This window comes from Anas platyrhynchos, chromosome 4 (assembly GCF_047663525.1).
Source record: "Anas platyrhynchos isolate ZD024472 breed Pekin duck chromosome 4, IASCAAS_PekinDuck_T2T, whole genome shotgun sequence".
NCBI lineage: Eukaryota > Metazoa > Chordata > Aves > Anseriformes > Anatidae > Anas > Anas platyrhynchos.
In genome coordinates this window covers 29,397,515-29,409,599 of record NC_092590.1, presented here as the reverse complement: position 1 = coordinate 29,409,599, position 12,085 = coordinate 29,397,515, and the positions used below count along the sequence as shown (strand labels likewise).

Below are 12,085 nucleotides of genomic sequence, written 5' to 3'. Positions count from 1 at the left end.
TGAATTAGCACACTAACTACACTCCCTGGCACCTAGTCTTCCTCACCCCACCATCCAGCAATTAGGAAATGAAGTGCTATTTTCATATGCTATAATTCATGAAATAAGAGAGATGTAAAATGACTTTGATACAACAGTACAAATGCTATAGCTGCTCTGAAAATTCAGGACAGTCCACATAAGTGTTACTGGTAAAGAAAGAAACACTTCATAATTTTTGTATATACATATTTGGCTCACTATATGATTTTGACTGTTCATTGCATATAAACTCAACTGGTGGATAACGAAATCTTTCAAAATGGGTCATACTGACAAAGTTTAGCTTACAGGTAGGAGAGGTGCTCTCTGAGCAAAAGAAACTATTTGTCTCAAACCAAGTACACAGCAAAAACTTATTTCAACTAAATTTTACATGATACCATTTCTCCCTACTCTAATGCCGAGTGACTCATATTGTTAAAAAGCTTCAACCAGATTTCTTCTGGACAGCGTTGCTGTCTAAGAGACAATTTGTAAAGATTGCTGAAGTTGAGGGTACTTAGCTTTGCGTTAGCTGTGCTAGTGTAATCAGGAAGACTGTAACTCAAGGATTTCTCAACTTTTTAAATATATGCTTTAAATTACCTATCTTCAAGAAAGTTGTTATTCTTAACATTCTTTTTCTTTTGGGTAAACATCTTGAACACCTATCTTTAGATCTCATCTCTAGCTGAAAGAATAAAGTGTGAGAGAGAAACACTGCTAGGCTGACTATGATAAAAAAAGTACTTTTAGATAATGAAGTACAAATACTTAACACATTTTAAATGCTAAGGAACAGCAGTTCAATTTAAGGTTAAAGGTAATCCAGCTTATAGACAGAAAATTATATCCATCTGTTTTAAAACTTCTGCATGCTACATTCATCGAGTGCTTCTTAGTTTACGGATTTGAGAAAAATTGAATCAATTTCTCTTCAGGATCTCCAGGTTATTAGTAATTTGCAGCCCTCTATTATAGTTGCTCTCAAATTTAAACACATTTAAAACAATTTACCTGAATTACCAAGTATCATCTAATATCGTCAAATGTGCAAGGCAAATAATAATACCTCTAACCTAAGCAAGATTTGTCAATGATGGCACTGTGTGCAAAGGGTTGGGAATAAACAGAGAAGGCTGGAAAGACGCATCTATGTCAGCTGAGAAAATATACCTTCCAGTCCTGGGTTGTATCAGGAAGAATTTCAGTTAGCTCACAATGGTCCAAATTACTATAAAGGAAATAGCACATACCTTGCAGCTTGCAAAATTTTAACATCAGTGTTAAATGTGCTATACTATTGCCATAAATTTTAAAATAGAAAAACCTAGAAGGTAAAACATACTATATGAAACATAAAACTGAATAGAATTCATTTAGAAGAACAAACGTTTTCTTTGGCCACTTCCTTTTCTTCACATTAACACCATTTATTTCTGCCCCCATGGGATACATCTCTGGGTCTGCAGAAGTTTAAATAATCCATGATAGGAAAAAAAAATCTCTCTAAGAAAATTAGTGAGTAATGTTGAAGTACTGACATTCCAAGTATATACTTCCCCGTACACCACTCTTCGGTGTGGAAACAGTCCTTTAAACAATATTAACAGATTTGAAAAAAGGCAACGCAGTTTTGAAAAAACTAACTGAAAGAGGCTGCCAATCTACCTGAAATAGGTAGACAATCAATGCTTTTTCATATACAAAACACGCTCACTTCATAATTCTGTGGTGCTTATTCTTTGCAGTAAGTTGCATACTGTTATAACACCTAGCATTCACATCTCTTGATGAAGAAAGCTACTACAAGTTTTCCACTTGTCAATAAATGGGAGCTAAGAATGCAGAAAGCTTTCTAGACACTCCTCTATGTTAGAAGATCAAACACTGAGATGGAGAGAAGGCAGTCAGAATGAGATGACAGAACAAGGAAGCATCTTGGCAGGTAACACAGAAAACAGAACTATGAAAAAAGCAAAGGAGGGTTATTGTTTTAGCTAGACTGTAACTGCATTAAGCCAGGATTTTTGGCTTAAATCTAGTTTAGTTACAGTTGTAAGTAATCCTTTTTTTCCCCTATTGGGAAAGCCAAGGTTTCCATTGGTTCTAAAAGAATTGTGGTCTGTGAGGGACCAACACACAAACAGACAGCACAGTACCAATGGATAAAGGTGGTTTTGAGACATGTTCAGCTACTAAATGGAACAAGACAGAACAAAAATCTAACACGTAGGGACAGATTTATGGATTATCATAGTCCAACCTGTTTGCATTGGCTTGTTTAGACACCTCCTTCGATCTTTTCATTTTTTTCCTAATTGCATCAGCATCAGGTAAATGGTGATGACCTGCAGGCCCCTTAGGAACTCCTGGACGTATTCCAGGTGGAATTCCTCTGCAGATAAATACGTACAGTAACTTTCATTACTTTCATCTAAAGCAGACCATGTGCAACCTCTAGTGGAAGGTAGCCATACCTCTCAACAGCTTCTCGGCCTCGTACTTCTGCCCTCCATCTGGCTTCCCTCTCTTCAGCTACTCTAAAGTTCTCCTTTTGCATTTGGTCAAAAATAGCATGATAATGCTCATATTGTCCTCTGGAAGACACTGGAAAAGGACCAAGACCACCTCCACCACCATAATACGGTGCCTGAAAATCAGAAAAGGTAGGGTGGACATTTCAAACAATGGTTTTAACAAGCCCTTCTAATTTTCACCTCTCTGGCAGAATAAAGTTTTATTATGTTCTGCAACAATTCTGAACTGGTTCTAGTTTTACTCTTGGTGTTCCCGTATTTTAACCAAGGAATTAAAATCCCTTTTCATCACTTTACCACTACAAGATTGATAAATTAAAAACTTGTTTTTCAGTTAGCACTCCAAAATAACACAGTATTTTACCTCCCTTTGATAATAGTGTAATTATACATGAGACATCTGTCACACATTCTGGCAGTTATTGGTGAGGAATCCACTGAAGTGTAACTGGAGATAGCAGATGTTCTATATAGCAAAAATTAAAATTTTAGCACAAAAAGCTAAAAATGATACAGTACTAACTAACTGAAGCACTACTGAGTCATTTCTATCCAAACATTCACTTTTTAAATTGAAGTCAGAAACGGTTAAGCACACTTCTAAATTTGCTAAGTGACATTAGCAGCAGATTTATCTGAGAATCCCCGTTTTTACCAATCTATAACTTGGCTGCATCACCAGAACTGAGATGCTTCCCTACTGCAGTTCAGATCATGTACCACAAATTACAGCTTTGTGAAAACGATCTCTGTCACTCTCAAAGAGTTCGAATTCCTGGAGAGCCTTCATGTGAAAATAATAATAAAAAACAAAATGTTGCAAGCAGCTGTGTACAGTAGTAGCCAAGGATGGATGCAGAAAGTGTGAAATTGGCAAAACAAGGTTAAGGTTGTCAGCACATGCATAAAAATGTTCCTTTTACACCTGGGGAAAGTGGTGAAATAGCCCATGGCAGCGAACCTACGGGATCTGTGAATGTTCTTTCCAGAGTGGTCCAAAGTATTTCATGTACATTCAAATAGGACAGTACAGATGTGACAGATTTATAGCTGTCCACCCAGAAGTTCTTGAGCAGCCTATATTTAACAAAGCAATTTGGCTCACTTTCTCATTTTCAATTGCTCAATGCGCATCAATAGCCCATGTGATAGAATACTAACTAGAAGATTTATCCAAGCATTAAAATAAGTATGCTGGTACGTTGTTCTTCTGGATAAAAGTAACTTATTATACAGGACAACTGATTCTACAAATAGAATGCAAAGCCTTGCCTTACACACTCTTAAAGGTTTCACCTACAATTACTAGAGCTCAGTTTCCAAAAGGATTACTTAAAGAAATAGCACGATCAATCTCTAAGCAAATGCTAAGCAGCAGGTGTTCATCAACCATCTGCAGAAACACTGTAACCCCTGCTAGAAGCACAAACTCAAAGTCTACTCCTTGCCATCTCTTTCCCTACTTTACCCCAGAAGCAGGTACGAGCAACCAATCCAAAAAAGACAGGAGGAGAACATAATGCACTGCAAGACTCTGCTGTACATTTAGAGACCATGTGGCTTGCATTACTGGAATGCTTGAACACTGCCATTCTAAACTAACAGCACCAGCAGGGAGTCACTGGCTGCACTGTTTCCATGAGGGAGAAAGGAAATGGGCAATTACATCGAGAATACTGTAACAATACATGGAAACCTCAAGTGATGATACCTTAGTGGCCTGCAGTACAATCCGCACAAAACTACCTAATCCAGAGAACAAATTTCAAACAATTTTAAAGGATGTTTGCTCTGATATTTTACACAGTGACACTTAGAGAAAGTACGCGCAGCCACTGAAACACAATTTCCTTACTTTACTGTGAATAGGAGAAATTAGTGATGCTGTTTTAGCTAAAAAAAACAGAGTACTTTCCATGTCTAAGGCCCTTGTAATAAAACTCTTGACGTTAATCAAAGGAATGATTGTTTTCAGTAACATATAGAGCTCTGATCCAAATATGCCGATGCGTATATACCATGTTGTACAGAAGCCTGCATTGGTGCTTGCCAGCATCATCGTAAGAGAGAGAATGGGAACCAGATGATGGTTTTTGATTTCCCATTAAAGCCACACATGGTAGTTTTGAAAGTCTGGTACTTTTACATTTGCTTTTATATTTAAGCTAAGTTATGCAATATGTGACACAAAGCCAAAAATTGTGTCTATTTTGAAGAACAGTTATAAAAAGCAGCTAATGAAACCTGGTCATGTACTTTTGGTTTCTTCATGTTTTGTTGTACAAGGAGAAGAAAATAAAACCTCTTTTCATTTTGACCCCAGTGCATAGCCAGAGCTTGTTTATGAAAACTGTGTTGAATTTGTTTCGGCTAAATATTTTTGTAGGACTCCCTAACACCAAAACAAATGGCTGGTTTTTAACCCACTTCATATTGTTCAATAGATTTACACCACAGCAATACTGAAATTTCTGCACTGTCTCTGTCTGATAAAAATAGAGGACCCAGATTTTTATATTGAAGTATTTTCATGATACTACTTCCCAGAACAGTTATGCAAATACAAACTGTCATGGGATTAAGATTAAATTATGTAATTTAAATCCTTAAGAAGTGAATGGCTAAGGGGTTAACTGCTTTCAGGCAAAAATAACATTTACTCAGGAATTTCTTCTCCCATTATGGGCAACTTATCAATACGGGTATTGTAATTGTCATTGACGTTGGTAAATAAAAATGAATGCTTAAAAGCACATTTTTAATATTGGGAAAGATGTCCATTACCACAGTATGAGAACCTGGGAAAATATTTCAACAAAAAAATTCAAGAACAAACTTGAATATGTAAGAAGCTGTTCATGCATAGATTTAGCGCAGGAAAATTAGCAAAAGCAGGAGTGGAAAAAGAAAGTGGTGCATGAAAACCATTACTGGCAGGAAGAGGGGAGATTCAGAAATTTAATACATATTAAAAATGAAAATTGCATATGATCTCCAAGAAGCCAGGGAATAAAGTCTGTTATACGCTTTGCCTTAAATTATCAGTAGATTAATACTGGACAGCTCCAAGAGCAGATGATTCTGAAAAGATAAGACCATGCCAGATAACCAAAGGTGGGGGGAACACACTACATCACATTTCTGCATCTGCTGCCAACCTTAACATCACCACTTCCACCTGAACCAAGCACATTCCTCCATCCTTGTTCCCTGGCTCTGTTTATTCGTTCCATCTGAAGGAGAAAACAATAAAGGAAAACGTAATTCAAGGAATCACTTTAAGTAAAAATTGAGCTTCACTATTAACACATGTTAAACATATTTTACCCTTTCTTTCTCCAATCTTCTTATTTCCTCCGCCTTCAGTAAACTGATCTGCAATGTAAGGATTAAACATATTTAGTAACTGGGAAACTGAACTACTCTGTATTCCTAGGCAACACGCAACAAAACTCAACACATTTCACTAAAATTACTATGGATGTTAAAAAAAAAAAAAAAAAAAAAAAAAAAGGGTGCCTCAAGTATCTTGTCTACCTGATCTCTCTGGCGCTTTTCTTTTTCAGGCAACTCTAACCTTTTCTTTTTTGAAGGTTCCTGAAAAACAAGCATATAATTTGGTATTTATTACTGAGCCATTATTCTGTGAAGTGTCTGTCAAGATTGGTTAGTCTTCCAATTGCTGACTTATGTCCACGAAGATAAGAATCATTTCTAGATGTTCGGAAAAAAAAAGATCAGGAGGAAAGGTTTTATTTTGTCATTCTTGCTCTGGACCTAGCTTTTGCTTAGATTGAATATTAGCAGGTGATTTGGTGATACCTCAAACATTTTCCTCCTTTCTTCTCCTGGATTCATTTTCTTCACAGGAGTTGGAAAGGCCTAGATAAAAGGTGAAACTTCAAATTAGATAGCAAATGTCAGAATGAGAGGAAAACTCTAATCAAAGAAAAAAAGACAATTCACAATTCAGTATGTGCAGAAGTCGGTTTAAAATAATTCATTACTGAGGAGGTTGTAAATGTAAAGCACTGCTCAGATCTCAGGCAAAGGCTATGGTACTTGCTCATCCTCTGCTAAGAGCTCCATCTTGAAAGCTGAAGGTAGTAATTTCAGATCTGTCTCCATTTTTCTTCTCTGGCAATGTCATTCCGTATTATAATCTTTTCATAGTCTTTGAGGGTCCTTCAATTTTAAGATTCCCTTTTTACGTGAGAACAGAGTTATTAGGTTATCCTTAGGTGACTTTTCTTGTGTAACTCTCCCTAAGTTCTTGTTATCCATGGAAGAGGGAAATGAAGCCACAATTGAATATCTGGTAAAAAGTCAGCTATACAAAATAAGCTATGTTTCTTACTCTAATTTTCTCCAAAAGTGAATGTTACTGAAAGCTTCCCCCCCCCCAGCTGTACAAGAATACAGATAGATTCGTAAGATTTTCTTTTGACAAACCCATCAGATTGGTACTTCAAAGTCAAATATCTCAGAAAACAGAAATCTTTAGAGACTTAAGTCAATGCAATTCAACTACAGTGCATTCATGCAATAATACTAAGTGAGATGATTGATGCATGTTCCATTAAAAATCAATTGAGAACTGCAAGCTGAGGCTAACTTGAAACAATAGCAAAGAGAAGAAAACTTCTATTACACCGTAGCCATTATTTCTAGCCTACATCTTATCCCTTGTCACTACATACAACCCACACAAATAATGTCTTAAAATTGCAGCATTTTTGACTTCTTACAGCATGAGGATTCTTCCTCAGTCTGTATATCCTGCCACAGTGAGGGCTTTGGGCTGCTGTGCAAGTGGGTTTAGCGTTAGTTGGTGAAACTGATTATGAACAGCAGCAAAACAGCAGCTGATTTCACAACCAAGCTTTAAAAGAGAAAGACTCATAGTCTCATTAGGACACACGATTGTGCATTCCCTTTTTTTTTTTTGCTCTCTTTTTCAAACTGCACATGATGAGCAAATGAGGCTTGTGTGATAAGTGATGGAAGTTATCCCTGAGGTTCAACACTTACTGGAGGATTAAGGAAAAACTATCTCAGAACTAATTTTCTTTCCATCTACCAAATATATTATCAAATTTCATAGAGATCTCAGTATTATATTCTCCAAAGAGCCATGGGGAAAAAAGAAAGAAACAAACAAACCACTTCTTCAGAAGACAATTTGAATTGGTTGTCTTGCTGAGGGCAGAAAATAAAGCTGAAGTGGGAGCTTCTTGGTTACTAGCTGCTTGAAATGTGCCTAACTAACCGTATCATGAAATATCTCTGGGTCATGCAGTAATTAAAGGAATTATATACAAACAGCTTTATGTAATAGGGAATATAAAGAAAGACAACTGAAAAAAAAAAGATTGGTAGTACAATATGAAGGTATACAGAAAATCATTTCTCATCAGCTCATGGAATCAAGTCTGGGAAAGTCTTCTTCTGATTACACAATTTCTCTGCTTGACAACACTTTCGGAAGTTATTAAAAGTTTTCTAAAGTTTAAAAATTGCAGATTATTTCTGAACCAAGAAGAAAGATGCAAAGATATGAGAACACATGAGAAATCAAGTCCAAGGTGGCAGCCTCGAAAAATCCTGATATTAAAAAAAAAAAAAAAAAAAAAAAAAAAAAAGAATCCATAATGAAGCAAGACAAGCATTTACAGTACTACTACTTTCTCTGCAGATGCATACATCCATATAAGCAACATTTTGAAAAAGAATGTAAAATATTACAGTACTGTTTAAATACAACATTAGCAAAACAGTTCGATTTAAGTATCTTTGTTAGTTACCTGTCTAAATTTAGTCATCATCTTTTTCTCATGAAGCTTTTTGGGTGCATCTGAAGACTTCTTCATCACTAAAGGCACTCCATATTTTGCAGCGGGTTTGGTAATTTTCTGAGCTGGTGCAACTGAAGCCAGGATTTGTCCTTGAGCTGGTCTTTTAGCTAAACAAGAAAAGGCTGCTTTACAGCTATATTCAGGCCAGTCAGTATACTCTGCCTGTATTTCCCTTTGCTAAGGTACTGGAACAGCAAAGCTGGAGGAGAATGGGTGAAGTGCTAACATTTCATACATGTGAGCTGACTGTGTAAATGTAATAAATCCAGTTGTCCAAAACAGGTCTTCTAAATATCATTTTTATATATGAATATATATTCATATTATATAATACACAAAATAGCAGGACACAATCCCTGAACTTTTCACTTTTACAACTTCACTTAACTCTGGAGAGTTTAAACTTGTTCCAGCTGCCATGTTTTATTATCCAGTTGTCATGAACGCAGGGAAAAGTTTTCCCAATGCAATTGAGAGGCAGGCCTCCCTCCACTAATGACACTGGACTGCAACCTGCAACACTCCTGTCAGCAGATGAGCCCTAAACCAGCTGCATTTTCATCAGGATGTTTTTTTTTCATGAGAAGTTCCTGAAAATATGCCAATATCATCTTGTGAACTTGAATCAGTGCAAGGCCGTTTCTCTTACTACAGAATAGCAGGACAGCAGTGAAACACATTCACAATACTATTAAAAAACAGCAGAGCACTTGCCATGGTTTCAAATAATCACAAGGAGGGGAAAAAAAGGAAGAAATCTGAGAAATAAGTGTAAACTGACTACAGCAGGAAAACTTGAGAAAGTGATCTAATTTGCCACCTATAGCAGAAATTCTACTGCTTTGGATTGAAGTCAAGGTTTGATCCTGGAATCTCTAACAAAACCTCCTACTCTCCTTTTTTTCTTTTAACAAGGAGTGGGATTTCTCATTACCCATTTGTCATTAATAAGGCAAAAAACGTCCACTAACAACAAATAAATAGTTTTCAGCATTTACAGTTTTCACTGTCTCCTTACGTTTTGGAAACGTAATACAGTACAAGAAGAAAGAGTACACTTAAAGTGTGACAGACTCATAGATTGCATTAACATGATTTGTACTCTACATACATCCAGCTCCACGGTGAAAAAAGAAAAAAAAAAAAAAAAAGCTTCCCTCTCTCTTCTCCTCAGAACTTGTAAAATCAGTTCTAAGAACACACCCAAAATAATACAAGAACAGAAGTAGGTATACAACCTTGCCAGATCGGAAAGCAAAAGCACTTTACACATTTACTTACCTGGTGCAGCATGTGGTCCAAACTTCTGGAAGATTTTGTGGTTGAATTCTTCTGCAATAAGCTAAACAAAAGGTTGAACAACTGTTAGCCAACGGTGTTTACACCCAAAGCGAGAAAGATCTCCTTTTCAGATAAGTGTGTATGCCTGTTTCAGAAAGTTTCTAATACTATTTGCCATAACTTCAAATGAATACAGAACTATGTATGCACCAGTGACCAACACATTTATTAAGATTTTTTTTTTTTTTAAGATTAGATAGCATCTCTAATTTGAGCATGTGAGTGAACCACTCATCAAAATTGTCTACACAATCTACGAGAAATGAAATATCTTTATCTGGTAGCAGTCTTCTACTTGTTATCGTTTGCCTGACTAACCCCAAATAAAAATTTCGTAACCATTCTGTAAAAGGCAGGAGAACAAGCATTGCTGTGAAGACTTTTTATTCTGATCTTTCATTGGAGCAGTAATATGAACTACAATTAGTTGAAAGTCATATACATTTGAAATTCCAATTATGCATGGCTGTCTCCTGAAATTTCTTCAGGTTGGAATTACAGTCCATTAGGATTCTTTATACTTAGTGAGGTCTCCTTTTGCATTCATTTCCTCAGTGTCCTTTCTCTGCCTGTATTTACTTACCTCATATCAGTACTATTCTTGTATTCCTGTATGTCATGAAAAAAGCCTATCTAAATGAATGAGCATCTGATACAAAATTCCGCACTGAATATAGACACATATAAAATAGCACACTCAACAAAACGTCAATTTATATTTGTTTGTGAAACTTAAGTAATTTGAGGGGTTTGTTTGTTTTTATTTTGTTTTGGTTTTGCTTTTCACTTCACAGTAACAATCTTTTTTACTCAACTGGAAAGGTCTGCGTAAAACCTGTAGGAAATACTAATATTCCAATTTCCCATGTTGTGTATTGACGTTGGAATAAAGAAAAGTCCTATGATGTATTGAGCAAAACTATATGAAAGCCAACTCCATACCTGTGGTGTGAGAAACTTTTCAACCCGTTTGGCTATGAAGTTTTTCTCCAATATGGAGTTTACTGATGGTCTATCCTTAGGATTCCTTTTAAATAACTGTGACAGTAGATTACGTAGGTCATATGAATAATGCATAGAAACAGGAGGAAAAGATCCAGAGATTATCTTCAGTACCAAGTTCTTCATGTTACCAGCTTCAAACTATGTCATGCAAGAAAACAAAAACAGTTACTGCATATTACCGCTTGCCCACATGTAAAGGTACACATAAAGACGAAGAAAAAAAAACAAACCAACAACTGAACACGAAGAATCCCCCCCTTTCATTTGCCTGAACATATCAAAACAAATTTTCAAGGCCATCAACAATTTCCATCAATACTTTAAAATAATCTGCTGCCAAATATTGCATTCATGTAAAATGCATCACACTGCAGCTACTTCATACCATAGAAACATACGGTTTCCCCCTGATCTTGATGGACAGTGATAAACAGGTAAGGATGAAATAATTATGTAACTACATCTGCTTGATCCTCTTTACTTTCCCAAACAGTTTCCACTACCACATGCCTTCTGCCTGTTTTAGAAAAGTCCTTCTAAATGAAAAAATGTAAACATGGACATTAGTTCTGTGCTAAATCCAAAGGAATTCTTACACTTAGCCTACGCTCAGCAGGCAGCACGCACCAATTTGTACAACCTTTGTACAACAAAAAGTAAACTGGGCGATATGCACTGTTTTGAGAAAACAACCTACTGCTATCACCTCAGAGAGGCAACTTTGTCAACACAGTTGTCCCAGAAAAAGACCACGCCGTAAGAAATTGCAAAAGCTGTTATGAAATCTTTATGCTCTGGAAGGTTTTTTTTTTTTTTAAATACATGTTGTTATAATCTTCTTTAATAAAAATAGCTATTTTTAAAATAAAATTATGGCGATTTTTTTCCCTTCATAACTGAAAAGTGGATTAAAGATGCATTCTTAAAAAAAAATAAATAAATAAAAGCAACTCTCACTTTAGGAATTTTTTCTAAGAACTACCAGTATTCTAAACAGAAATTCATGAATCTACCTGCACAAAAGCTGACAGTCTGAATTTAGGCTCAGTTACAATGCAAATGTAAAGTTTTTGGAAAGAAAATAACACTAGATGTTACTGCAGCTAACATCTTTTCAGCTAACACAAGTACCTTGAAAATAAATTAAAAAAAATACAATACTAAGATTTCTGCAGAGACTGGCATAAACTAAAACACCAGAAATGTTGGTCAGTACTGGAAAAGGGGATTAAAACATTGAAGGCAATTTTAAGCAGTCACCATGAAAACCCTTAAGCAACCATGAAAACCCTTAAGCAAATGTACAAATACATCTGCAGTATC

At 36.0% G+C, this 12,085-nt stretch overlaps 1 protein-coding gene across 12 annotated transcripts in view; it reads right to left on the bottom strand.

Moving 5' to 3' along the window:
* NEK1 (NIMA related kinase 1) overlaps positions 1-12,085 on the bottom strand; it is a 41,630-nt gene that overhangs the window by 21,556 nt on the left and 7,989 nt on the right. For 3 of the 12 annotated variants that reach the window (XM_027456426.3, XM_072037318.1, XM_072037315.1), the window contains exons 9-17: positions 10,700-10,900; positions 9,698-9,758; positions 8,366-8,523; positions 6,384-6,443; positions 6,099-6,158; positions 5,889-5,936; positions 5,720-5,794; positions 2,502-2,674; positions 2,288-2,419 (exon numbers count right to left, since the gene is read on the bottom strand). In XM_027456426.3, coding sequence (XP_027312227.2) covers positions 2,288-2,419; positions 2,502-2,674; positions 5,720-5,794; positions 5,889-5,936; positions 6,099-6,158; positions 6,384-6,443; positions 8,366-8,523; positions 9,698-9,758; positions 10,700-10,900 — 968 coding nt within the window. The remainder of the gene's footprint in view (positions 1-2,287; positions 2,420-2,501; positions 2,675-5,719; positions 5,795-5,888; positions 5,937-6,098; positions 6,159-6,383; positions 6,444-8,365; positions 8,524-9,697; positions 9,759-10,699; positions 10,901-12,085) is intronic. The other 9 variants (XM_072037319.1, XM_072037321.1, XM_027456420.3 and 6 more) reach the window with 6 other exon arrangements.